This window comes from Typopeltis vanoorti, chromosome 20, assembly GCF_054136105.1.
Source record: "Typopeltis vanoorti isolate ZY-2024b chromosome 20, IOZ_Tvanoo_1.0, whole genome shotgun sequence".
Classification (NCBI taxonomy): Eukaryota; Metazoa; Arthropoda; class Arachnida; order Uropygi; family Thelyphonidae; genus Typopeltis; species Typopeltis vanoorti.
The window spans coordinates 28,436,373-28,463,647 of record NC_143568.1 but is presented as its reverse complement, the minus strand read 5'-3'; the positions used below and the strand labels follow the sequence as shown (position 1 = coordinate 28,463,647).

The 27,275-nt window shown below is 35.6% G+C and overlaps 1 protein-coding gene across 6 annotated transcripts in view; it reads left to right on the top strand.

The window, feature by feature from the left end:
• eya (eya transcriptional coactivator and phosphatase 2) overlaps window positions 1-27,275 on the top strand; it is a 169,977-nt gene that overhangs the window by 36,335 nt on the left and 106,367 nt on the right. For all 6 annotated transcript variants that reach the window (XM_090410393.1, XM_090410394.1, XM_090410390.1 and 3 more), the window contains exon 2: window positions 12,283-12,347. Coding sequence is in view for 4 of the 6 variants with exons in the window: in XM_090410390.1 (XP_090266516.1) it covers window positions 12,283-12,347 (65 nt within the window). In the remaining 2 variants the exon portion in view is untranslated. The remainder of the gene's footprint in view (window positions 1-12,282; window positions 12,348-27,275) is intronic.

Genomic DNA, 27,275 nt, shown 5'->3' with positions numbered 1-27,275 from the left:
ATTTATGTTCAACGGTAAAAGTGTTGCAATCCAAGATCTCTGCATCTTTTGACTTAGATACTATATTTTGTTCTAATCATACCTCAGTCACGTAGTCATTTTTCTACAACAGAAAAGCCGGTATCGATTATAAAATATTATCGTAAACTAATATTTGCATCCCTGAAGGATATATAATATGAGAGAAAATAATTGATTTACTATATCTTATTAACGTTTAGGTTGTTATCTTCCATCAATGACTGCCATTTATAATGGCAGGCTTTGCTATTTTGTGAAAAGCTTTCAGAAAACACAATTTATGATCAACCATTCAACTATTTTGCGTAAATGTTGCTCAATTTTAAATACCTAATTCCTCGGAATTTTTCTTATGTTGACATTAAGCATGGATTTGTTGTTTTATGTGGTTATCCCGGAATATAGTCGCTTTATATACAGTGGACGAGGCTTATTAATCAGCAGCGGAATTTTACTGTTATGGAAAGTGCTACAAATGTAAGGTTGATCAATGCATACTCCACTTTACTTTTCTTCCCGTATGTTCCCCCCCCCATGCGTAATGAATTTTATTAGGTGAATATTCTGTATTTTTCCTTACTTTATTGCTCATTACAGCATCCTATCTCGTTTCCATTTCATGGTTGCATGTTAATTTTTGAAATTTGAATATTTCCCTTTTACCGAATATTCCATAGGCGCTCATATTTAAAAAAAATTAGAAATGTATGTTGATTCAATCTCAAATTCCAACATGATATTTTCGGGGCATGTTCCGAGTAAAACATCTAAGATCTTTTAGTATTTTATTTATTTATTTTTATGCTGGTACAAATCATGAACCTTGAGTTAGAACAATAGGTAGTGAAATCTGACAATGGTTACGGGAAGTAAAGTTCACCATCAGCAGATCTTTATGCAGTGGCGTAATTACAATTTTTAACTCCTCAAAGTTTTGGTGAGTAGCTCTCTGGGAGCTTTTTTTAAATGGCTTCCTTAATAATTTCATTGGTCCCACATTGCTGTCTTTTCCGTGCACTTCCGACTTGTTTTCTAAAAAATGACACTCGCTGTAAGGAATGACCAGTATGCTTTAGGAAACGTTTTCTATCTTTTTTTTTGTAAAGAAGAATTGTATATTAGAACCAGAAAATACTGTACTGTGAAATAGCTTATTTTTCTCTAAAGTTATGTAGAAAAATCGGCGTAAAAAACCTTAGCTCTTTTGAATATAGTTCGAAAACTTATTTTGTTATGCACGTACATTTTATTTTAAATTGTGTTGGATTTCTTATGCATATAGCTACTATTGCCTTTTTTTCATTCATTCTATGAGAGTAGAGGTATTATTGAATCAACAATTCATTTTTTATCGTTGAAAAAAACAAACGTTATGGTCTATGCTGACGTTAGTTGAGTCATGGGTCTAAAATATACTATCAGTATACCGATACAAGCATTTAAAATATACCTCCATGAAGATGTCTTGGAGAGAACAAAAAATATAAAGTACTAAATTTATTAAGAAACAGCCTCTGATAATGATCTACACGTTGAGAAGAAAGTAGAAAACAGCAATTAATGCTTAGAGGATCAGGGATCATGGAAGGCAAGATCCTGAACTAAACCTTAAAGGATGAAAAAGATAACATGGATGGGTGGAAGACATGATAGAAACAGGGCAGTGGAAAATAGATCGGTGGTAGAATTTGATTGCTTGCTTCCGTCTCGGAGATGCCATCCAAAGAAGATAGTTTTTTTTTTTTTTTAATCATATAAAAGAAATAGAATTGTTAGTATAATGCAGTATAGCTATTTTCTGCAAAAATAGTAATTTATTACTGTAGACAGTGAATTTATCATATTTACGCAGACCTGGATGACCGAATGAATGCAGACAATGTTAGAATTCCACTGTGAAATGTCTTCAGTTGAGAGATGGATTCTATATCCGGAGATGGGACTTCACCCTGCTTATTGGAAGCCTGAGGCGACATAAAAGTTTTTCATGTTTTGGTCTTGAGTAGGATTTCCGGATTATCGAACTCTTGGTCACTTGGACACTTACAAACCCACCGAAGTACATTAATATTGTAACTTCTCGTAGATGAGATTATCATTAAAAAATTACGTGAACTTGACTAGCTTCAGAAATTTATTATAAAAAGAAGCGAACTGTATAAATGAAACATAATCGGTGGAAAGAGAACTTCGGGAAATTTTGGGACACAGGTGGAGTTTAATAAATTAACTTTTCCTGGTCAATAACTGCATTAGCTCTGAGTAAGTGAAAAAGGATAATAAAATGTTTTCTTATATATCCCACACACGAAAGGCAGAAGAGTCTATAGCAAACATATACCGTGTGAGAACGGGGTCAGGAATACAGTAATTTGTTGATATTCTTCTTGAATTGTCGAACGTAGTCCTTTAGAAATGCTTCATGAGGGAGACTGTTCCACAGAATTGAGGTGGAAGGAATGAAAGATGACTGGGTGTAGTAGGTTCGTTGAGTATGTAGTTCGACTGTAAAAAGGATGCTTAGCAGCTGTAGTAAGAGTTCCTGTAGATCTAGCAGAAATATGAGGCATAATGGATGCTAGTTCCGTTGAACAATGACCATGGAAATATGTGTAGGGCACAATGCAGAAATTGATCTTCTGTGGGACAGTGGCTGAAAAGAGTGTAAGAGAAGCGTTTTTATCAACCGGATTGCCCTTTTCTGAACAGCATCAAGAATTTTTAGTGAGGTCTTAGGTTCCACCACTCCATACATGAGAGCAGTATTCCAATGTTGGTCGGATTTTATAGAATAAGTAACTGTTTGACAATGAAGTACCATCTTGACCGGAAAAAGGATGCCAGGTTTTTTTTTTGAAACTGTTGATGCTCTAGAAGTGATTGTGCCAGGAAAAGTTTGGAGTAAGAGTCAGCCTGAGAAGAGAGACTTGGTCTTGACTGTTGAGCTCAGCATTATCAAAAGTAAGCAAAGAAGATCTGAGGGTTTTTACGGGAAAACGAACGAAACTGGGTTTTGGAAGCATTCAAATTGACTAGGTTACTTTTACTCCAATCGTGGATACTGTGAAGACCAGTGTTCAGGGCACTTACAGGTCTTGAGGTATGATTGAGCACTGCAAGGCCTGGCATATGAGTAGGACGAGTGGAGTGTGTAGTCATCAGCAAAACTATGAATAGGGTTTGCATTCAATGAGAGCAGATCATTAATATAAATACGGAATTTATAGAAATTAGGATCTTGCTTTAATAGTTTGCTTCTGTCTCATATTCTTAGTACTCATCACAAAATATTGATAGTTTTATTTGCATAAGGATGGTCCATTATGTCGCAGCATACTTCATAACGAAGCATTTTTGGTTTGGCGTAATTTTCTGTCAGTTTATAGTATTAAAAAAATGCTTTTTTTGTTTTTTCAGCTTTCCATTTTCTTTCAAGGATGCCAGGAAACTTCATCCTTCAAAATAAACAGACTGGCCTAGGAATACTCATTTTAAACATAATATACTGGTATCGTTAGTTTAGCTGCTTCGGTAGTAATTCTGACCAATCACAATGTCAGTTTTCCATATTGACTTCGCTTCAGTAGATGTAGTTCGAACGCTAGCACAAGTTCATTTTCAAGGACGACAGAAAAAACCGTCGAACATAACTTTTTCGGCATTACAACTCTATGGCCTAAACTTTCCTTTTTTGCAGATGTAATCGGTTTTCTGAAATCATCTGTACGAATATTGATTTCGATGTAGGAGGAAAAATAACTGATACTAAAATTTATTGGGGAAGAAGCGAATGCTTTAATCATTATTCATCTAACCATAAAACTAATGGTCAGTTTAGTCGTTTTTCAGAAAAAAAAATAAATTAATTTATTGAGCTAACAACTTCTAAAGCAATTGCAGTTCTCCTTCCAATTATGTAGTTTTTTCCCTGCATGCCGTTTAATTTTTTTTCCATAAAGATTGAAATCGTTGAGATCATTTGTTCACTGTGTGTAGTATTCTTACACCATATCAATTATAAGTATCACATGATCTATTAAAATGTAGTTTTAATTCATTTTATTTCGACATTCTTTATTGCACTTTATTTAATTGGATGCGTAGCTCGTTATTATTTTAGAAAGGTCCATCACTCATTTTCAAGAAAGTGAAAAAAAAAACTTTTTTTTTTGTTTCTGATTTAATTGGAGTGCATCGTAAAGAAATTAAATCCTCTTGTGTGCTGTAACTTTCTTGAGGGATGGGATACAAATATCAAGTATAAATTTACTCCTTCCTGATCTGCCGCACGAAACCTAGTTGTAATTTTTGAGACTCGGGTGTATACATGTAGATATTGTAAATTGACTGCTTTGGTCAATTTATAAAATGAGATCTCTATGATCGAAAGGTTTAATCAATTCACGTCTGTAATGGAAAATTTTCTAAGATTAAAGATAAACGTCTTTTTTTAGCAACTCAATTTTCACTCTGCAAAACAAACTGGTAAGATGCACACTGTTTAAAAGATTATATAGTCTTATACTGTGTAAATATTTCTGAAAGCCATTTAAATTAGTCTTAATAGACAGTGCTGGAAATAAAGATCGTCCTGACCAGTTGTAGGCCTAGTGGCCCGTTACGGTCTCAAGCTATCTTGGCTTAGCTTCCTGGCAGTACCCTTCCTCTAAGGATGTATCGAAGAATCTATCGAGATATCCTGATTCTCCATTCTGTTTGCATACTGCAAAATGAAACTTCTTCAAAAGGAAATGAAGATGAGAATTTTCTTGCCTTCACTCCCCAAGAATCTCTCTCTCACACACACACACACACACACACACACACACACACACACACACACACACACACACACACACACACACACACACACACACACACACACTAAAAGTAAACCTTACGAATGAATACAATATAATCACATGGAAGCGATCTCTTGGATGTCGGGTTTTAAAAAAAATTCATTTCATTTGATGGAATTGATTGTCAGTTGCAAAGAATGTTCTCGACAGTTGTTTGATTCAAACGTATTTGTTATTTGTTTCTTAGAAATATCAGTCCTTTTTTTGCAAGTGATTTCATATGACTTCTCTTTAATTCGCTTATCTTATCATATCTTCCCTAATGACAAAACAAATGCTTTAAAGACATTCTGCATTATTTAACTGGGTGTTGTATTACACAGAAAGTTAAGATTCTCGATGGGAAGGGCATATCCGCTGTTCATTAATGTTTCAGAGGTATTTATGTAGAGCCACGCGGAAAGCTTAGAACACCACAAACGGTAAATGATTTTGTCCCCTCAAAAATCTCTCCTATATTTTTAAGTCAACAGTTAATTAAATAGTGAAAATATTTTAATTCAACTGCGCTGCACAACTTGAGTTAATGGGGCTCTGAAATTGATCCTTAGGGCCTGAACATCGCGAGTTTGATCTCGTGTACATCAATATAGCATCAGTATATAACGATACCCTACAGGAAATAAAAATTAAAGCATGCTTATTAGAAGGTCGAAACCTCTCAAGATTAAAAGACAAAATCTGTCGGAGGATACCAGAATTGGATCCAGGAAATCTGGGATTTTTATTATCACACTAATTAATTTAGACTTGAGAATTCTTCACTGAAATGTATGAATATATTTCAACCTCACTTCTAAAAGATTACACTTGTGATTTGATTCACTATTTGACGCCATATTGCTTAGGAAAAATGTTCAAAAGATTACACCCCCCCCACACACACATAATACACTACCACGAAATCTCCACAGTAAATGACAATTAGTTTTAATAGCAGGCACCTAAAATCGTTTTTATTCACCATGGTAATATTCATAATTCTAAAAAATCGTTAATCCAATATTTATAATATTGGAGTAACGATTTTTTTTTCTCCCAAGAACCACACTCTAAAAGTAAACATTGCATTATAAATGAATAGAATATAATCACATGGAAGCGATAAATTTTACTCGAGTATGAAGCTATATTCAAACAGGAAAAGTTTCATTATAAGAAATGAAAACATAAGTAGGTTGGAAGTTGAGTTTGCCATCTCGAACGTTGTAGTTCTGTGATGTACGGAAGTATACTATATTTTCATCATTGTTATTTTCTTCCGAAAATCGTTTTACAATATAAAATCGATGCTGCTGTTTCTTTAAAGGTTTAAGATCTTTTCTGTTCTTTAACTTTTATCCACCGGACAGACTGAAATCCTAATTTCAGTCTGTCCTAATCCTAATATGAAATTGGATTTCATATCAGGGGTCGCCATTTTGGACCGTGTTTCTCCAATTGAAGAGGATAGCGATAACCAGAAATCAAAATAACAGATTTCTATAAATACTATTATGACATTTCAACTGAATTGTTCAATGTTTAGAGAAAAAGTTTGTGTTTTGACCCATTTGCTCTAGTTCTGTTTGGCACAAGAGATGGTCAAACGATATTATCTGTCTACTTTCTTTGCATAGCAAATTTCAAGTATTCAATGTTAATTTTTCTGTTATCACCTTTCTTACTTCATTTTTCCCCTGCTTGCTTCCGTTAGTAATGCCTTCATGTTTGCTGACGTCATAGTCACGGGTGTCATTACATGTCGCCCACAATGGCCAGGCATTTCTCTTCCCTCGGACGGGGGTGGTGTTATGAAGGAGTATTAAAGTTGGCGTTATGAGCCACTTTCCACTGAGTTTGTTTTTCTGTCAATTTCCCAGAAGGTCGGATCAGCGGACCGGGAAAAGGTTGAGCGGGGGAGGGTCTGTGCCACGAGCACAGCTGGTGGCGGGAGGAGGCACAGATGAATCCTATCAGTGGCTGTCAGCCGGGGGAGGTCAGGAAGACTGGCCGCTTTGAGATCAATCTGCTGCTGCTGTTAGAAAAAGGGGGTAATGTAGGGATTTTTTTAAAGCTTAATGATTAAATTCGGTGCCTCACTTAGTGTTGTGTCGCTCGAGCCACTGAGACAGCTTCAAGGCTTTTTCTTATGGCCAAGGCGTTAAGGGTCGAAATTGGTCAGCATCCATTTCGGACTGTGCAACGCTTGCTTGACAAGACAAAGACACATATTAAAATCATAATTATTCACTAATTATTGTGATACCCAAACGATGATTGTAACAGCATAATGTGAAATATTGAAAGGCGTGTTCTAGTTTGTTTAGAAAATATTTTAATATTCTCAAAACTTTAAATTTCATTTTATGAACGACATAAGTTTCCGTTATTATTTCTAAGCATTCCATAAAAGTTTAATAAATGTCAACTGGTAAATTAAAAGTTCTCATTCTGACATCATAGCCTCACTGATATGAGCTATATGCTGTGTAAATGATTAATAGCTTGGGATATGTATATGAAATAAGTAGATGTTTTCCGAATAGCAAGTTATTGTTGAAAGTCTTTGTGTTCCGAGTGATCTCCCTACTGCATGACGTCTGTCTCAGTGACGATGTTAAAATTTCATTTTAATATTTCCAGTATTTAGAACTTAATATATTTAGGAAGGGGATAGCTTGGAATTGGGAACGCATTTAACTTAATTATTCCACTTTTCGCTTTACAAGCAAAATATTTTGAATGTCTCATTTAAGAACACCTCAGCAGAAATAAAAGGAGAAAAAAAAAACAAAACGAATCGCTATTGTTAAAGCACATCTGCCATTTTGACAGTCTGGTGTCATTATAAAACTCGAAGTTGCTCTTTCTTCACAAACACGGCAAACCTGCAGCAACCTGATGCAAATGTGTTAATTTACTGGTGGCATAGCGACCTGCGGACTTTAGGCTTTACCTGTGCTATTTAGGCCGCGATTCAAGAACAAAGGACAGACAGACCTTCGGTTAGCGTCACGTTCTGTACCTGTTTTTCCCTCCGTAGATATTTTAAAGACACTGCTTATTTCCTCGAACATCCCCAAACGTACTATGATCCGAATCTTCTTTGGATCGGATTTCTTAATAAATTACTGCTCTCATGAGAAAAACATGCCCATAAACAGTGGTGCTGCCCTCTTTCGGAAAGTTTGCTATGACGAGAGAAATGGAACTGCATTTAACTATTGCATTAATAGTTAGAAATTTTAAACTGAATTTAATTCTCACTTAAGTTTGTTCGAACTTTATAGCCCTGTGATCTAAATTCGGGTTATTCCAGAAAGGCAAATTGGGTGACCTGGCGGCTTTATCAACAAAATAGATAAATTCTATTGTCATTCAACACCAATGAAGTCATTAAATGACTTCATAATGTCCTGTAAATTGTCCACCTTTTTTTTTTAATTTTATTTGTGAAAAAAAAAACTAATTATTAAGTTTGGTTATTTCTAATTGCTATATTTCTTATTCTGTAATTATTAACAATTAGAACTCGCCAAATTTGATGTTTTGTTCTTTCGTGATTTTTTTTTTTTTTTTTTTTTGAATAAATTCTATTATATCCCCCCAAACTAGTACTTTGCCTACCACTACCATCAAACAAAAGGTATCACTTACTGTCCTTGTTTTTACAAGTAGTCGGAATGCAAATTTCTCCCTTGTTGGAGAGGGAAAAAAAAAAACTAGGTTCGAATGTCGTCGACGACGACCATAAGACTGAAGATGAATTATCCGGCCTGCTTGTCCTGCAGAACAAGCAAACCTGCCGAAGAATACACGCATTTAACAGTGGGCTTCAGAATTTGGTAATTCCAAACCAATGCAGATGGAAAAGCTCTCACTTCATGTTATACTTCGAACTATGTAAGTTTCGTCGTCCGTATTTAAAGATTCATTAAAAATATTTTAAATTTAACCGACTCGACAATATAAAATTCCAAGTCGATTCGAATTTAATCTCGAATGCAATACATTTTTTCAAGAAAATGTAGTACTGTAACATAAATTTGTGGGAAACTGCAATTGTGGAATCTACAACCTATGTATGCATCGCTGAATACATGTAACTCTAAGAAGGCATGTTTTCAGGAATAAAACAGTTCACTAACGACACATCTCTCATGTAAGTTATTAGTAATTGATGGAAATTCTACTCAAATATGAGGAAACTAAAGGATACATTTTAAACACCCACAACTCCAGTGTGTTTCCTTTCTTTAACGTTGACTGAAGTTCGTTATGAGAATTAGTATATAATTCTCTATGTAAGCAGCCAGCATGTTCAGGATACATGTTGGTACATGAACTAAAATATTTGGCACGCAACAATGCAAGTTTAAAATAAATATTGAGAATTTTACCTGCTTAAAATGCTATTTGTCTTACTAGCTAAATTGGAAAATTAAAATAAAAAAAAAAGGACTACCATCTGTCATGCATTGCCCCTTTACACAGTGAACAAGAATAAAAAGCTGATTTGTGCCGACAACTAATTGACAGATAACATTTAATGATGAATAAAAAAGCTTCAGTTGTGCTTCTCGCATAATAAGACTGAACTGACTTCTCATATAAGGATAGTATTCGGAATTAAACAGAGGACACCCCAGCACTTCTTTCACTACTTATCTTGACAGCAAATGAACTTTGATCGTTATTTCTTTCGGAGGTCAAGTTTTAAAAAGGCTTAGAAACGCTTTTGATGATACACTTACACCCACAGGACGTTACTTTAGCAAGGGAAACTTCATTAACAGTTTGTTGGAAGTGGTAATAAAAAGGCGATTTTTATTATTTTATTATGTTGCTTCCCGTTTGCTCTTGAATATATAGATAACACAGGCTCCGACTTTACTCACAAAATCGGACACGAATTTCTTTGTTACTAATGTACATTTATTATCGTTTGTTTTAAATTACGTTTAAGCAACTAAGTTTTGTGTTGGATCTGTTAATTGAATATATTCTTTGGCCGATTTGCATTTTATGCGGGGTGAAAACCTCAATGCTCCGGAAATCCCGTAGCCAGTTAACTCCCTCCTTTAGGTTGATGTCATTATAAATGTTTCTCTCGTACTATGACTGGAATTCATTCTGTGACATGATCCAGTCGCTAATGCATAAGGGAAAGAGAAAATTGGAAACAAATATTTTGATCCTACAGAAATGACAGAGTTCTGTGATGACAGTGTTTGCTTATCGGAACATAACCCTTATATAAAACTTACCGACTTGCAAGAAATAAATGTCTGTTTGACTCCCATCTCTTAATTGCAAACTCCGATTCAGAGGAATGTTCTATATCATGCGGTAGTGTCAGATGGAAAGGAGTGTTAATTGAATAAACATTAGAAATAAATTCGAAACATTTAGTTGTGTAATACTACTATCGCTGTCTGAAGTGCAAGAAACTAACTACTGTTATTGCCTAATTGCAAAAATAATTTTTCTGTGGTCGACATAAAATAGAAATAATATAGGCGTACTGCACTGTTCCCTGAAGATTGAAAATCTATAGTAAATAACAGCTATGGACAGAAAATGGTTGGAAGCATAAGGGAGAAATTCACATTTTAATTGTGAATGACTTCAGTTACAATTTCTTGGTAAACATGAACCCAAGAAGATCCTTATTGTATAGGAGAGCATTAACAGGGGAGTAATTTGTGCAATAAGCTGAAATGCAAATTTCAACTTATTCAGCGATGAAGCAAGTATATCATGTCTGTGTTCTCCAGCCCGTTTTTTTTTTTTTTTGCGATGAAAAAAAAAAGTTTCTTGGAAGAGAAATCCTGACAAACAAATCTACGGAACTTACCTTCGGCTGAAAAGCTTTTATAAAGATTAATCATGTCTGGATGAGACTCGAACCCACGCTTTACTTAACTGTGAAGGGCAAATGTCACGACTGTGCTTCGGAGGTTTTGAGAAGCTGCGGACTTTTATAGATGACAGTGTGATCTCATACGGAAGTGGCAGAATTTTCTCTTCCGGAAACTGTTTTCTCCCCGCAGAAAGAAGCAGACAGACGGACTGGAAGACACAATTTGCAGAAATGATATACTCTGTCTCCCCCATGACTACAGCTGTCCCTGCGTAATTAATTCTAAACAACGCATACACACACAGAGGGGAAGGATGTTAGTTTTGTCTGCTTCTTAAGCACTAAGATTTTGAGATTTTCATGGTATCTACTCAAATGTGAGAACAACCTCTTGACAGCAAGTATGGGTATGCTCACAGTAAATATTATTCAGATATAAAATGATGACTGAAATGTGGAAGCCTGTTGGTTTAAACTGAAGCAATTTTGTGGTGTGTGTGTTTATATAAATAAGGTTTGCGTTTTAAAGCCTCGTCTTTAAATACTGCACGCTTTTTATGTACTTTCAATCCCCTCACTTCCTGATCTGTCGTAGCTACAGACGTTCTCCTCCCCTTTAAAATATTTAAAATGTTCCCCCTTAACTTTTAAAAACGTTTTGCTTTTAAAATTGTAACTAAATTTTAAAATTTAGTAAACAAATTTTCAGTTTTTTTACTACTATACCATATCTGTAACAAACCAATAACTGGATTTTGTTTTTTATTTATTTATTTATTTTATTTTTTAATCTTAATTTTAAATTTTAATCAAATTCTTTAAGTTGCTATGTTTTATCTAGAAGGAAAAAAAATTCAGAAAATGCTTCAACTTTGAACCATATCACATTTTAAGCATACTCCCATTTCCCCAAACATTAGTGCTATTTACCCAGGAGTGCGATATGCTTTTAGGATAACCTCTTATCTATATTTGAAAAAATAATCTTGTTGTCTAACAGAAAAGAATTATCAGAAGCAGCGTTGTAATGTTGTATACCCAAGGGCCATTTTTTTTTTTTTTCATTATGATGGCTAAATTTCAAAATAGTATAGGAATGACGATCTTGGGGAGGGGGCATCAAAAGTTTTCTAAATACGATACTTCTCCCCCCCATAAACTTCATATTGAGTGAACCAAATTTTTTCCTTCTTGTAACCTCTTCCATCAGGTTGTTCTCCGGCTGGTTTGTTTTGAGGTTGGAAAAATCTGAAAAGAATCTCTCACTTTCGTATGAGACCGACTTAACTTGCTTTCTGGTGGAAATGGGATTTGAATTCGGGCACTTCCAACCAAACGGCAAGGTTACTTTGCCCTCTCTCGAGAGGCGCTGGTAAAATGTTTTTTTTTTTTTTTGTAAGCTATGAGACAACAGTGAATTTTCCAAACCACTAAAATGGCTTATCTTTCTTGTTTAAAATAATGAAAACTCTTAATGTTAGAAAATCACAGGTAATTATATTTTTGAGTGTTTAATTACAGGCACCGAAATTTCAACGATAATTTTTATTCCAGGTGAAGAGGTCGCGACACGAGAACGAACCGGACCTTACGGGCAGTCAACATACCGCCTCAATTAGGTAAGTAAAACCTTCCTGATATTCTGCAAATATCGTAGCTTTAAGTGGTAACTGCCTAGAGTAGTGTTTCTCAAACTTCAGATATCCGCGTACCCCTTCTTAAATTTTCATTATTACCAAGTACCCCCTTATCAAATAATAAAGTATATTTCATTGTAAATGTCTATTTTATTTGAATTTATATGTTCATGTAAACAAAAAATATGATATATTTTTAATAGAACAAAATTTGGAATAGGTTGCTCTTTATTTCCCATCCATGAAAATCCACATTTCAAATAATTCATATCATACTTACGAAGATTTTTCATCTTCTTCCTAGTTGGTTCTCTAGAGATCTCAGACGTCACACCCTTATCAATTTCATTTCATCCAGATGCAATATCAACGTTTTCTTGTTGCTTACAGCTACTTATTTGCTAGTGGGTTTTATAAATCCAGTCTTTAACCAATGATCCATACTTAAGAATTTGAAAGCTAAAAAAATTGCCGTATTTACTCGAATATAATTCGCACTCTTTTCTCAAAATTAAAGCTAAAAAAATCGGCGGGGATTTTCGGAAACTAAAGTTTTCAGGAAAAAAATGCAAATAGTGTGACTTACCAAGAAGTTCGTATTCGCTATCGCTACTTTAGGCATCGAGAACAGTTTCCTTGTATGCATCGTCAAACTCATCTACCCAAATAGCTTCATCTTCTTTCCCATTATTTCAAGCAAAAATTACCAGTAATTTACAAGACTTGATATACGTAAAGCAGCTATGAAGAGGTGCATATGATTGGTGCGGTATTAACAAAACATCGCGTGAACTAAAGAGAAATTAGCATTTCAACAGTTGAGTTGAAATGCTAATTCTCTTCAACCGAATTCCATAATATCTGAAACGCATTGACTATATATTTCTTAGTTTTAACACGTTAACGACGTGGTGGTGTCAAGCAAAACCATATGTTGCGCCGGCAGTATATGGTTTGGCTTGAGTCTATACAGCAGTTTCTGTTGGAGGGTAGATGTGATTCATTAGTTAGTGCCGTTTTTTATCCCAGTTGTCTATAATTGCACTATTTGTTGAGAAATATAATGATTCCATGCGTTAATGATGTATAGCCGAAAATTGCCACTTACCCCCTGAAGACCTTTCGCATACCTCCGGGGGTACGCGTACCACACTTTGAGAAACACTGGCCTAGAGCATCGGTAGTGAAATAAATACATCTTAGATTTAATTATTTAGCTTTGGGCAGGGTGCTGGTTGATATGAACTTTTGTTTGCTATTTCTGTTTATTAAAATTTTTCATGTTAAAATTTTACCACTACTAATCTAGCATTTACTGAACTGTGTAAACTCTTAAATAACTAGTTTAGGTGAAGAATGTCCTCGTTGACTACAGCCTTAATATCGAAATAAATAGCTTAGGCATGTGGCATTCTGTTACGCAGTGAAAAACCTTTCGCCTCACATCTACGGATTGGCCCATAACAGATATTTGCAAAGGGCACTTATATTCCTTTCCTACTCATCCCCGAGGGATCAAGCTGAATAAAGTGTCTAATATCCCAAGGTGAGCACGGGAGTCTAATATTATCGACTTTTGTTATGTCCTCAATAATTTAACATTGCTTCGACACATTGTTCAGCCGAAATGCGATACATTTTTCCGCGTCTTTGTTATCGTACGAAATGTTAATTATGGAACTCAGCGCTTCCGTACCCGGTAACTTTTCCTTCGCCTCGTGAAGAACTTATCGGGTGAAATCACGTGTGGCCTGTTGTTTCTCTTACGCCTAGCGCGTCTGTCTGTGTGTGTGTGTGGGGGGGTGATTTTGGAAAATGAATAGACAATCGCTTCTCAATCATAGTCTAATCTCTTCATATCTCGGTCTTTTACAGCGTTGTCGGAGGTCACTCGCTGCTGCCGTAATCCTCCTATTTTTGTTAGTTCGTAAGCTGAACGTCGCCAGTCAGGAAATCCCAGAAGAGAGCCGAGATTAAGAGGCCTTTATGGCAGAGTTGTAGGGGCTATTGATGGGGGAATTAACATGGAATCGTAGGGGTCGACACTGCATCGTCACTGGAGCGAGCGAGCGACAGACTGAGAGAGAGAGATGAAAAAAATCGTAAAAGCACTTCATTGTGCCCAACTGGCGGGGAGCCTTTCAAACTGCGTGTCCAGCCACAGTGTACGTTCTTGCCGTTGCTCTCTTGGCGTTAGAAGTAAACGGTCTGCTAGACTGAGGGGTGCTGAGCGATGCGATTGGCTGCGGCCTCAGCCTTATCTATAACAGATGACAAACACTGCCTTCATAAAGTGCTGCAAGAATGTGCCCAGAAAGGGTGCAAAGGCTTGGCTTGGCAGGCCGGATGAGTCGGGGTCAAGGGATTATGTCTAGTAATGAAGGGGCCTAGTGTTGGCACGAGTGACATCCACTACAGGTGGTACTTCCGGTCCTGCGATGTCTTCATCTTCCAAAGTTAGATGCGTGGTTTTGAATAGTGAAGTGTGTGGGGAGACGATCCTGTCTATCGGCCAAGACAAAAGTTCTAGTCAGTTGGTAGCACGAATGATTTTACATTTCATAATCTAAAACTCAACAATGGTTCATTTCTTTTCCTGAAATAAACTTGTTAAGTGCTGCCTGCCCTCTCTTGACACGAGAGATGGATCACTAGACATATTACGCAGGGTGTATCTGAATAAATTTACGGAACGGCTCAATTTCAACTCCAAAGGTATTAAAAGGAAGAGCAGCAATAATAAACATATCGGATTTTTATATATTTTAGTTTGGGATTCTTCAACTTGACATTGTACTCATGTGACTAATAAATTTGTAATAGTATTGAAACATATGTCTGCATCTTATCAGCCATTCCTCGCTATTTATCCATCCATCCAGTTTATAGTTTGTAGAAAGATATATGATTCAATAGAAATGTCTTCAGCGTCTGATCCGGTAACTACCGCTCTTTTATTTAAGATATGTTAATAATGACGAAAGCGAATGTAGCACTTACTGTAGTGCAATTTAAAATAGCTTATAGAATGTACGTTACCCGTTCTTTCGAGTTAGGAGGCGTGCATCAACCTTCGTTGTACTTTCCAAAGAACGCAAGCTTTTTCTATGCTTTTTTTTTTTAAGCAAGCTAAGTAAGTTTCAAGCGTAGGCAGCTCAGATTTTTCGAAATTCAAACAACTACCATTAAGCGAACTTTGGTTTAAACCAACTTTCGAATGCATATTTGACATAAACGCTGAATGGTGTCGTTGCGTGAGCAATAATTCCCAGCAACCCAACTTGAAAACGCACACTCCAAATGATCAAAAATAACGATCCACTAAAGTGATCAATAGAAAATGGGAGTTATTATTGGGGGAAAAAATTAAACTTCTATCAGTCTGATGGAAATAAATGGCTTTAATCCGATGTCTTCTTGTTTATTAAATTTAATCTTCATTTTTTGTCAAAATAAAGACTTAGAAAAGTGATGCGCCTTTTCATTGATCGCAAATATTAAAATAAAAACCTTATCTGCCATTTATGATTTAAGTCATTGATTAATACTTGCAAACATAAAATTGTCCATAGCTTCTGTTTGAACAGACTATCAATTGATAAGGAATTAGGTTTTCGCTTTTGTATTTATTAATAACAAAAAAAAAAAAAAAAAAAAGATCCCACCCACGACAGATTGTAAACTTCCAACAAAGATAGTTTAATAAATTTCTACAACATGCAAACTTACAACTTGAGTTGAAAGGTGAAGATTATTAGCAAGTAAACCTATATTACCCTCGGATAACAGACCTGCTGCTTACATTGTGACGATAGACCATTCAAAAGACTGTCTTCGATGCTTTGGTAATGTTCCCTTATCAGAGCATCATCGATGATGGACTTAAGAATGTTTTAGTTTTTTATATCCATCTAAGGAGTATTAAGTCTTATAAACAGTAAAACTGGACCATATTGGCCCCCCCATGTGGGCACATCTCATGGATTAAGACATCATCTTATTTCTTTTATCGCATATTTTGCAATATTATCGAAGATTTTTTCTTCTTTTTGCCGGTATGGTTGGCTGAGTGATTAGCCTCTCCAGTTTACGTGCTATGGGTTTTTATCTTGTCTCAGAGTAGGTTATCCGGATTATTTAGTTTATCTCCTACCCACAGTATTCTTAATTTCGCTCTCACTATTTTACTACAATGAAGAACAGTCTTAGCATATTTTTAAACAGTTCTTTAACATTTAGAGCTCTTTCGAGATTGTCTGTTGTGCACTCATATGTAATTTTTGTGTGTTTCCCAACCACGAAAGATTGCGGTCTTACACAAATTCATTTCTTATCTATAGACGATTACATACATCCATGCCCACTGCGGGATTCGAAACCGCAGCCTGTTGGTTGAAGAGCTGATACGCTAACCAGGCCGGCAAATATCTCCATGTAATTAGATTAAGACATTTAATATATTCATACACTGGCTTTATCAGTTATTTAAACAGAACATTTACTTCAGCTAAACTCACAAAATTGTCTTCATTTTCATTAATTTTTTTTTCTCTATAGCTTGGAAAAATATCTTGACGAAATACTCTCTTCCTTTTCTCCACACTTTAATCGGAATGATGGAAATAAGAATAATCAAAATGGAGTTAAACAAAAATTTAACTTAGTCTTAATAAAATAAATAAATAAAAATTACAAAAAATATCGAAGGTGAAAGCTTCGAATTAAATTAAAAAAACATTTATTTGTATTCAATTTCTTGACTACTTGCAAAATTACAGAGCAAACCAAACTAACCGTTGTTTATATACTCCCTTCCCAATAATATTTTGACAATATTTTTCTGCTTTGTAACAAGAATCAAAATTGTCAATCTACTGCGACATTACTCAGTGGTATGCGTCTCCAGTGAACTGTTAATGTTGCTCTCCCAGTGCCTTCAGTGTATCAAAGCGTGACTTCATTTATAAGGATTTACTTTGGAAGATAAGGAACTATCATTGCAAGTATATTGGCATCATTTTCAGTCCCATATGCAACTACTTTACCTTTCCATTTTTGTTCTTACATTTACTAGTAATCGACACTTCTTTTTAAGAGATGAAATAAAACTTCTAAAGGATCACTTTTGTTGGCCTGTAGGTCACAGCGGAAGGAGCCATGACATCCGGATCTTCAGGCAGGGCTGCGGAGAGCATGCAAGTTGCAGAGGCAACCGCTGTAAACCTCCGTATGGATCTTACAATGTGTAGTCAAAGGAGACGGAGGGAGGGCGGAAAGGAAGCTGGTTTTGATATAAACAAAACAAAAAAAAAAGTTTGCGGTGAGAGGGTGTTTTTTTAATTCCCACTCCCTGCTATAACGTCAACAGAGATGTGACAAATAGGAGAGAGTAGGGTTTCCGTAGGTTTTCATTTTGTGTTTATTGCACGATAAAAAAAAAGAATACTAAATCAAAAATCAGTTGGGAATTTTTGTTTGAATTCAGCTTTTTTTTTTCCTTCGCGCCTCTACTAGACACGAAGAACGGCTTGCTTAATCAGACCGTGTCACACCAAAGGCTTTTGTGTATGGACACATAATACAACAGTGTGCTCCATTTCGCGTTTCTTCTGCCTTAAGCAATTTTAATTTTCTTCCGATCTCTTCTGCACTTTGCTTAAAAGTGCGCGCACTCAACCTTTCTGTATGAGACGCGTACCCTTTTGCGGGCGTGCGTGTACAGAATGCGGCATCGAGGCACGGACAGCTTCCCGAATTGAATCAGTGCTGCTGAAGAGGAGCATCCCAAAGTTTGATTTATAGCGAAGCCCCACAAGTACCTGCAGCAGTGAAAGGCGATCCCTGCCACCACTCCAAGTCGCAATTACCTTTACAGAATCCCACATAGATCGTACACACACTCTACTTGCATTTCCTCGCCCTGCCAACAATGGAATTTGCATAATGAACATCGCACCAACTTAATAAGTATGCAGATCGTATATAAGCAGGCGGCACTCTGGTGGATTTACGGAAGTCGAGATTCGTTGACGTTCTCGAGTGAATTTGGATCTCAGTATTCGTAAATATCTACACTTATCCCATAAAGACACTTAACAGTTTTCGGTACCTGCACTACGCTATTGTATTTACTAGTTGTTGCCCTTCCATTTCACAGTCGCAGTGAAATTCAGAAGCTCCTGCGAAACAACAGCTTTTACCAGCAGCAGTGCCATTCATACGTCATAGCGATGTTGTCCATTGTGTGCGTGTTCTGACACCCATTATGTGCTTTTGTTTTTATGATCGGTAGTATCAGGATACGGTAAACTGGGGCCTGAATTCATGTCAAAACGCATCGATGTTACTTTTACAGAACTGACAATTTCACCACACACGTTGAAAGGAGAACTGGTGGTATCTGGTTGTGGGCTCCTTCCCTCCCCTTAATTTGGAGTTATTTTTAATGCGTGGCAGATATCACTCGCTCTGTAGAGAAGCAGGAAATGAATTCGAATAAAAAGGAAGTGTTCAGGTCGACAGTGTTGAATGGACGATTGAACAAAAAAACAATAAACTATCTTCTGAGACAACTTTCCAAAAGAGAATAAACTGAGCTTAGTTTTAATGCAAGTAAGCCAACTGAGTTTACGGTCATTAAATAAATTAGTGATTGTACTTCAGAAGTACAAACAAGTTATTTCTTAGCAGTCATCTCCAATCGCTTCTTAAAATTTCAATCAAATTGCGTATGCCAGTATAACAAGTATGTCCAGAATTCCTCGTTTGGAAGCTTCGTATGCGTTGCATTACTGAGTGATCTACAGCGCTCCCTGCAACTTTCATCGAAGAATATTTAGTTCGACTTAATGTCAGAGTTATGGACTATGATGCTGCTATTTTATTTGGAATTAAGCTTGTCAATTGAGTGTTCTTCTGACAGGTTTGCCTGTTTTGGAAATAGAAAACCCTACCACCCTCGTATGAAATCGACTAATCCACCTTTAGTTAGCCCGTATAAAGGTTCTTCGTGTCCTAGACGGGATTCGAATCCAGATGGCTATGAAGTACTGTATCATTTAAGTCTAGTGAATACATTTAACTGCTTATCGGTAGCAATAATTTTAAGTTTGTATTTTCACATGATAGGATGTAGAAAATATTTCATAGAAAAATTCTAAACTCTTTTATATCTTGACATTTATGTTGATTATATTGCGTTGTTATAATGGCAGAGTAAATTTTTATCTATCCATGTTTTAGTGAATAAATGCAAAACAGTGTCCAATATAACACGCAGTATGATTTGGATAAAATGAATTGAAAGTATGTTTGAACTGCAATATAGATTCACATGAGAACCTCTTGCGAATTTGATTTTATATATACAGCCGATTTCCTCTGTGTATGCGAAAAACGATCCTGATAATCGTTGACTTCAAGGAACTGTTCACTTTTAACTTGCTTCTTAGAGTAAATTAAAGCGCTAGTGTACTGAAACATCCTCTTGGCATCATTTTTAATGCTGCTGATTGGCTATTAATCTGGAAATGTGCTGTCCAGAAATGTCTTTCAGATTAGAAATTGTCAGTCTGCTGTCCAGAAATGTCTTTCTGGACAGCAGACTGACAATTTCTAATCCAACTTGATTTCAGAGGATTGGCAATTCCTCTCTTTTCAAATTTGCACCTATCCCATAGGTCGATCGACCAATACCTGTGGTGGGTTCATTATATCCCCCCCCTCCATTGTTCTTGTTTTGACTTCACTATGTTCTCCTACCAGTTCGCCTGTTTTGTAGAATGGAAAAGCAGTCATCTACGAAGGTGCTTCTCATTTTGGAATACACACACCAGATTTCTATGCACGCATACCGAACTGACACTGAGATGTAATCTCAAACTGAGCCACATTTTACTAGGAAGTGCGAGCCAACACGTAACTGGAGATTTCACAATATTGCATAATTAAACGAAATTAACAGTAGAATTCGTGAGAAAACAGTGAAGTCACAATTGCAGACATAAATTCCCTGCACGTTTTTGCTGCTCATTTAGGGCTGTTGCCAACAGGACAGTAAATAAGGATATCCATTCCACCATGCCTCCTTGATGAATCACCGAACTAATTATTCTTGCGCTATTTGTTTCTAAACTAATGCTGATTTATCTTCCAAGTCTTGAGTTTAGAAGCTGTATTTGCATCAGCTGGTTTGACTTTAGAATCATTCCCAGGGAAGTAAAAGTGGTGCAGTCAGAAATATCTTAATCTCTTCTTGAATTATTTACGAAAACTAAGCTTAAATGTTAGATAAAAATTTAATATGATATAAAACTCATTAAAATATCGTGCTTTTTGTATGTTTCCGAAATGACTTGAGACTTTTAGATACAACTACAAAAAAAAAATGTGGCTTAACTTTTTTTTCCTTTTTTGGGTGGAAATGAAAATCTAAATTCCAAACTCTAAGAAAAGAACTTACTTGCCTAGAAAATACTTCTGCGTAAAGAATATGACAGTCGGCTTGTACATAAGAGCTTTAATCAAGACACTTTATTCTTTTTCTCTACTTTTTTTTTTCTCCTCAGATTTCAAGGTTAGATATGATACGCTTATTTCAAAATAGAATCCTTTGAAGATGAACAAAATCAGAGATCATCCTACGCCATTATCACACTTTCGCAAATGATTATAAATGTCCATTTTAGAAATCAAAACAATTTCTGAAGTATATTCATAAAACAAAACCGTCCAGGTTATTGAATGCCTGAACATTACTAACATTTCACATTTCTAAACAGTTAAACTGTTTAGAAATGTGAAAGGACTCTTTAACCCGTCCGTGATTTGTTATAATGGCGAATAATGGATGATAAGAATATCAACGAGATGGGTACTGAGGGAGAAAATGAAGATATTTTATTTATCCCTCAACTAACTCAGAGCAACAATGTCCATAGGATTACAACTTTTCATGGACAGGATTGGCATGAAAAGTAATTTCAATGACCGAGTGGGTCGCACTCGTTGCCTTTCAACCCTGCGGGTTCAAATTTCATGAGCATGGCTATTTGTTATCTTTCAGTGGTAGACGATTTTTTTTTTTTTTTTGTCTGTATGAGACCACCAGTCTGATTACTAGAGGACTGAAGTGGCTTGATAAAAAAAAAGTTCTGTTTTGATTTTAGACGAAACATAAAAATGTAAATCCTTTAATATCCTACGGTTTACAACCTTTCATGGACGGTATGTTCATAAAACAAAACCGTCCAGGTTATTGAATGCCTGAACAATCATTTGTAACCACACAAGAAAACGAATTCATATTTAGAAGAAACTCAACATTCCAGATAGGTATCGAATGGGTGGAGAGGGTTGGGAGTATCCCTAGGAAATCGCGCTATTTGGAGGAAGACTGGTTGTTCCCTCTTGTATATATTCGATCAAATGACTGGTGGTCGCACTTGTCTTTATGTTAAAACAGTCGGACTGCTTGTTGTTTGAAAGCATCCAAACAACAATCGAAATTCCATTTTTGATAGCTGTGTTTTTAAAGGAGCGAATTCGGTGTTACTATTTCAGTCTATAAATAATCGGATAAACATGCAGAAAGAGCGTTCCTCGTTTCGTAGGGCAGCATCGCAAGTGCTTTTGATAGTCTCAATCTATGGCGAATCACACGATTCTCCATAGATTGAGTTTCTGGTGGTGACGCCGTCGAATGACAGTAATGAGAAAACTAAAGATAATTAAGCTTATAGTTAAGCAGTGCTTGGAACAAACATCTTCCCTGAAAAGTTTTTCGTGAACAAGTTCCGCTTAAGTCATAGTGTCGCTGATCTCACCTATTTGAGCAAAGCGAATTTTTAAACAATTTTAATGCGAGTCCCACCAACGAATGGCAGTTAGCCTATAGCGCACGAGGCAAGGATTAATTAACTAGAGACAAATATGGAACTTTCCCAGCCACTTCAAGTCCCAATACGCAGGGCAATATCATACCAGACGACGAAATTCATGTTCTACCTAAGCTCAGGCCTAAATCGTATTCGAAAAATTTTTGAATATAGAAGACGACTGAATGGGTCTTTAAAAAATATTGAATGGTTCTTTAACAAAGTTGAATACAATGAAGTATGGAATAAATAAGTTTTGTTGCAACTCTGGTTTGAATCTTTTCTATGTGAAATAAAAACTTAACTAACGGGACATATTTAGTTATGTATTGAAAATATCAAATTTTGTTAAAATCCAGTCTGGTTAGTAGTTTAATACAGAGCAATACCGAGTGCTGCTTATTTAAACACATCAAAGACGGTATAAATCCTTTTGGATGAACAACGTTTTTTGTTTTTGTTGTTACTGCATTTACTTAATGTGTATTATTATAATTTCTCTGAATTTCTGTATTTGTCCGTAGCTAATTTCTCCAAAGAGAGTGAATGAAACTCCTGCTTAGTATGACACATTTGCGGAAATGTTTTTTTTTTTTTTAAGATTTAAATAACATATAACAAGCTCATTGTCGAAATACATTACTTAAGTCTGCTGCACAATTTATATTGCTGAGCATGATAAAAATTTCAATTAACCCGACTTATAGAAATCTACTCTCAGATTCCTTTTTATCTTCATATGTTTATGTACAATAATAGTTCAGATGCGGAGAAAACGCCGCCTTCAATAAACAGACGCAGTAAAGATCTCAAATTTCTTTTTTACGTGTATTTTTGAAGCATTACTTCCTACACCACGTTGTTTTTATTTATGCTTTTTATTCTTAAACAGTCACGGCCATGATATATTTCAGAATACTCTTGTAATTTTCATATACTTTACCTAGGGAAGTCAATCGGCCACACTCGGGAATTTTCATGAACTTGAAAATAATTACTCTACATGTTCTTGGGTCCACAAACGCTATTACAAAACGAACTTGATTACTATTTTCACCCTCAGGAGCAGTCTCACAATGTCACCGAAACTAGTTTCACTATACGCTCATTCCTTATCAAGAGATATATTGATAAGGAATAGGATAAAGTATGTGTAAATAATTATCCTATTTCCTCCTCTATGATACATTCCTAATCGTCTATGCAGATGCTTTTTATTTAATTTAATAAATGTCTTTATTTTTAAAGTAATCATACACATAAACATTTAGTTGACCACATCATTGGTGATTTCTTGCATGTACTAAATTAAAATAAACATTGCATGTGATTTTCTCTATTCATCTGCGTACGCATGTAAATAGCTACCCTGCCAAGATGAATTTTGTTAAAATGTACTATCTAAATTTGTTACTGAAATGTATAGAGTAGCCACTTTTATTAAGTAATTACTATATGAAAATTTTCACTCGAGTATTATGCTTTTAGTGTGCTGTTGGAACAGATTAGTACGGCAACATGACATACTGTAAAACTACTGAGGATTTTCTGAGACTGGATATAGAGAAATTTTACCTATGGAACGTTGTTGTTCCTCCTGACAATATTTGTATGCAGTACCTTGGATATAATATCCAAAACCTGGTGTAATATTGTAAAATAGACACTAAATTGATTATTAATCTTCAATTTTAATATATTGATCAAGTGAAAGCACATTTTTATTACTTTTGTTCAATTTGCGTTGGAAAGTATTTGATACTTTTGAGACATTCAGCTCAAAACATGCATTGCAGATCCTTCTTAATGAAAAACAAATCTAATTTTCCATCAGACCACAACTATCATGGTATCGTCCAATCTCAAACGTTTTGAAGTTTCCTCAACTATTTCAAGATACTTTGGTTCATGCTTAGCGACTCATTTCATCTTCAAACACAACATAACGAAAAACAAACTTTCACAGTATGCACGAATCTCAATAACTTGGAAAATTAGACTTCACCGAATGAAATAGTTCAAAATGCATTCAGCTCTTTTCTCCCGGAATCTGAATGGGAAACCTGCAACTTCATCTTGCATACCAGGTGCGTATTTCATCTGTTGATTCATTAAGCAAATCTCCTTAACTTGTAACAGGGATTTAAAAGTGTAATATGAAATGCATATTTATAAATGAGATTTAAAAACACTATACTATTATATTGCTTCTACGCTTTTATACATTGTCATTCGCATTCATCGTGATGTCTAAAATTTAATCATGGCAATTTTTTTTTGTTCTCAGTAGTGTGAAAAACAATAGCAACTCTTCTCTTCAAGACGTAATCTCCATATAGGATGGACAAAAGAAACCTAAAGATACATCTAAGATTCAAACGCATCTTAGATCGATGTGTAGCGGAATGGGAAGTGGGAGAAGACTATTGCCATTTTATTTTGAATACCTGTAGGTTGCTATTTTCAGAAAAGAACTCCGACAACAGGATGAGAATAAAAATCATTAATACTATGAATTTGGAGATAACGTTATTTCCAAATAAACAGCCTTCCGCTGTAATATGTTAGACACCAACTATCCCAGTAAGTTTATGGGAATACTTATGGGTTGGCCCATAGCAGATTAGTACCATGAGTGGTAGATTAGATCCCTTTTTCGTAGCGATTTTCATCGGCGGTGAAAAGACATCCACAAACAGTTGACCTTATTTTGAAAAATGTTTGGTCTATAGTTAAGGGTTCGTCGATTATCTAACCATTATTGGTTAGATAATCGACGAACGATGGTTTTCCCTTTCAGTCGTTTCTGCCCGTAGATGAGTTTGTAGGCATTGTCCACAAAGTATTCATGCTGAGATTTTTACTGGGTAGTTCACCATTGCTTTCCCCCTCCCCCAATTTTATCCTGGCTCGGGACCGGCATATGGCTGGAATGTATTCATGACTGAATCCATGTGTTCACGGGGCCGGTTTGCTTGTTTTGGGGGACGAAAAATCTGAGTTTCCGGGTGAGGGAAAAAAAACAAAAAAAAATCCTACCTCCGTATGAGACCGGATAACTCACCTTTAGTCGAAAAAGACCAGATAAAGGTTCCTCAGGTCACTGACGAGAATCGAATCCAGGTCTTTCCGACCAAAGGGTTTCATCCATACTGACTGAGCTACGGAGGCTATATCCAATCATTAGACCATCCGTATTACTAAATGTGCTGTAGGTTTATTGACCTTTCCTGTGTATCATTCCCTCCCAAATCCAGTCTCGAATGCTATCAAGGATAATTAACTTATTCACTGTCTTTAGACAACAAAAAATGCTTCTTTTTTTTTAAAAAAAAGAAGTGCACGGTTGATACTAGACTATTAATATATATAAACGTAGTAACCCCGAAAACAGAAGTTCAACAGCACTCGAATAATAAAACCCTTATACATACTTTTTTTTTTAAATGGAAACTTAAAAATCTGTTTTTTTTTTTAAGTCGCATTAAACTAAGCCGTCTGTTTAATATTTGGCATTTTTTTTTCGGTTGTTTCAAGGACAGTGTTGTGCATTTCATTTAAGCATGCCCCGGTGACATACTAGACAAATGGATAGCTAATTAGATATGATTAAGGATACGGTTTTATTCACCGGGGCGCCGTTTAACTTAGTCTGCTTATCTATAAGGTATCGAATAAAATTTAAAAAAATGGGCTCGGCATTCACATTTCGGGTTATAGGATATTCATTCTTAAATTACTCGTATATCTTTGCTTAATGACCATTCACGAATACTATTCTTCAAGCCTGGGAAAGTGATTTGTTTCGTTGTGCACATATTAAGTGAAAGTTCTGCTGCTAATCTCTCATCCAAGTTGATGCTGATAGAAATGATTTCCCAAATTTTAGTTGAAGGGAGACATTTTGTTTATTTTTTTACTTTTATTTGCATTCATTCGTGACACTGACTACCTCCTTGGAACAGTTGTAGTGAAACTCCTAACACTGATACCTTTTAGAATAAGAATCTGATTCTGGGAATCCGTCTTACGAGCTGCAGTTTAGATTTTGGTATAGTTTCATTTAAGCACATTCATAAAGGTGTTTTAGGCATACGCGCCGAGGAAATTTTAATTTTTGTAATTTCCCCTCTTTTTATTTCTTCTATGTCATAAATCATAATTTGTCAAGAGTCAATGTTTTGGTGAGTACGTATCCACAGAGTTAAGGAAGTTCTAGAATTTCATCTTCCTTGAGGCTTGTTTTACAACCAAAAACAATTAAGATTGCTGAACACAAACGGTTTAGATGGCATATACTTGGAAGAATAATCTATACGATTGGTTCATCTGTTAACAACTCCCTTGTCATCAACAGTGTATTATTGGAAGAGAGTAAAAGTGGTAATTCTTAGTTCGCTTTAACTGTATTCCATAAAGAAATAGGACAAGTTGCAGTTCGGTATTGAGAAATTATTTGAATGCCTGCATTTTCTCAAAATTCTGTCTACATTCCAAACTTTGAAAGTAAGCTTATTTTACGCGATTTCAAACCAACTTATAAAACTGTTTTAATTACATATTTCCAATCGTATCTCTTTTCCAAATAAGTATAGTTTGTGGATAAATTAATAGTTTTTCGTTTTGATGATATTCTCACCGAATATCACTATCAGTGTTCTTCTGGAGAACTTAAACAGACTAATTGCACCTAGTCAATTGGCTCCTGCTAATTGTCCATTTAGAAGCTTTATAAGTAAAATCAGCATTGGTACTGGGGTCAATATTTTTAAGGACAAAATTGATTGCATGTATCACATAAGATTTTGATCTTTTGGAGCTTTTTTTGGTCTGCTTACAAAACAAGATAAAGATACAAACATATAAATAAGCACGAGAATTATATACAAAAAAATTATTTAATTAGTAATGTCTACTACACGTTCTTTTAAAGAGACTAGTTACTAATAAAAAAAAAATCCTTTCAGAATATCACCTCTTTATATGCAGTCGAAAGCATGAGACAGTCATTTTGGTTGGAAAGATGGCTGCATTG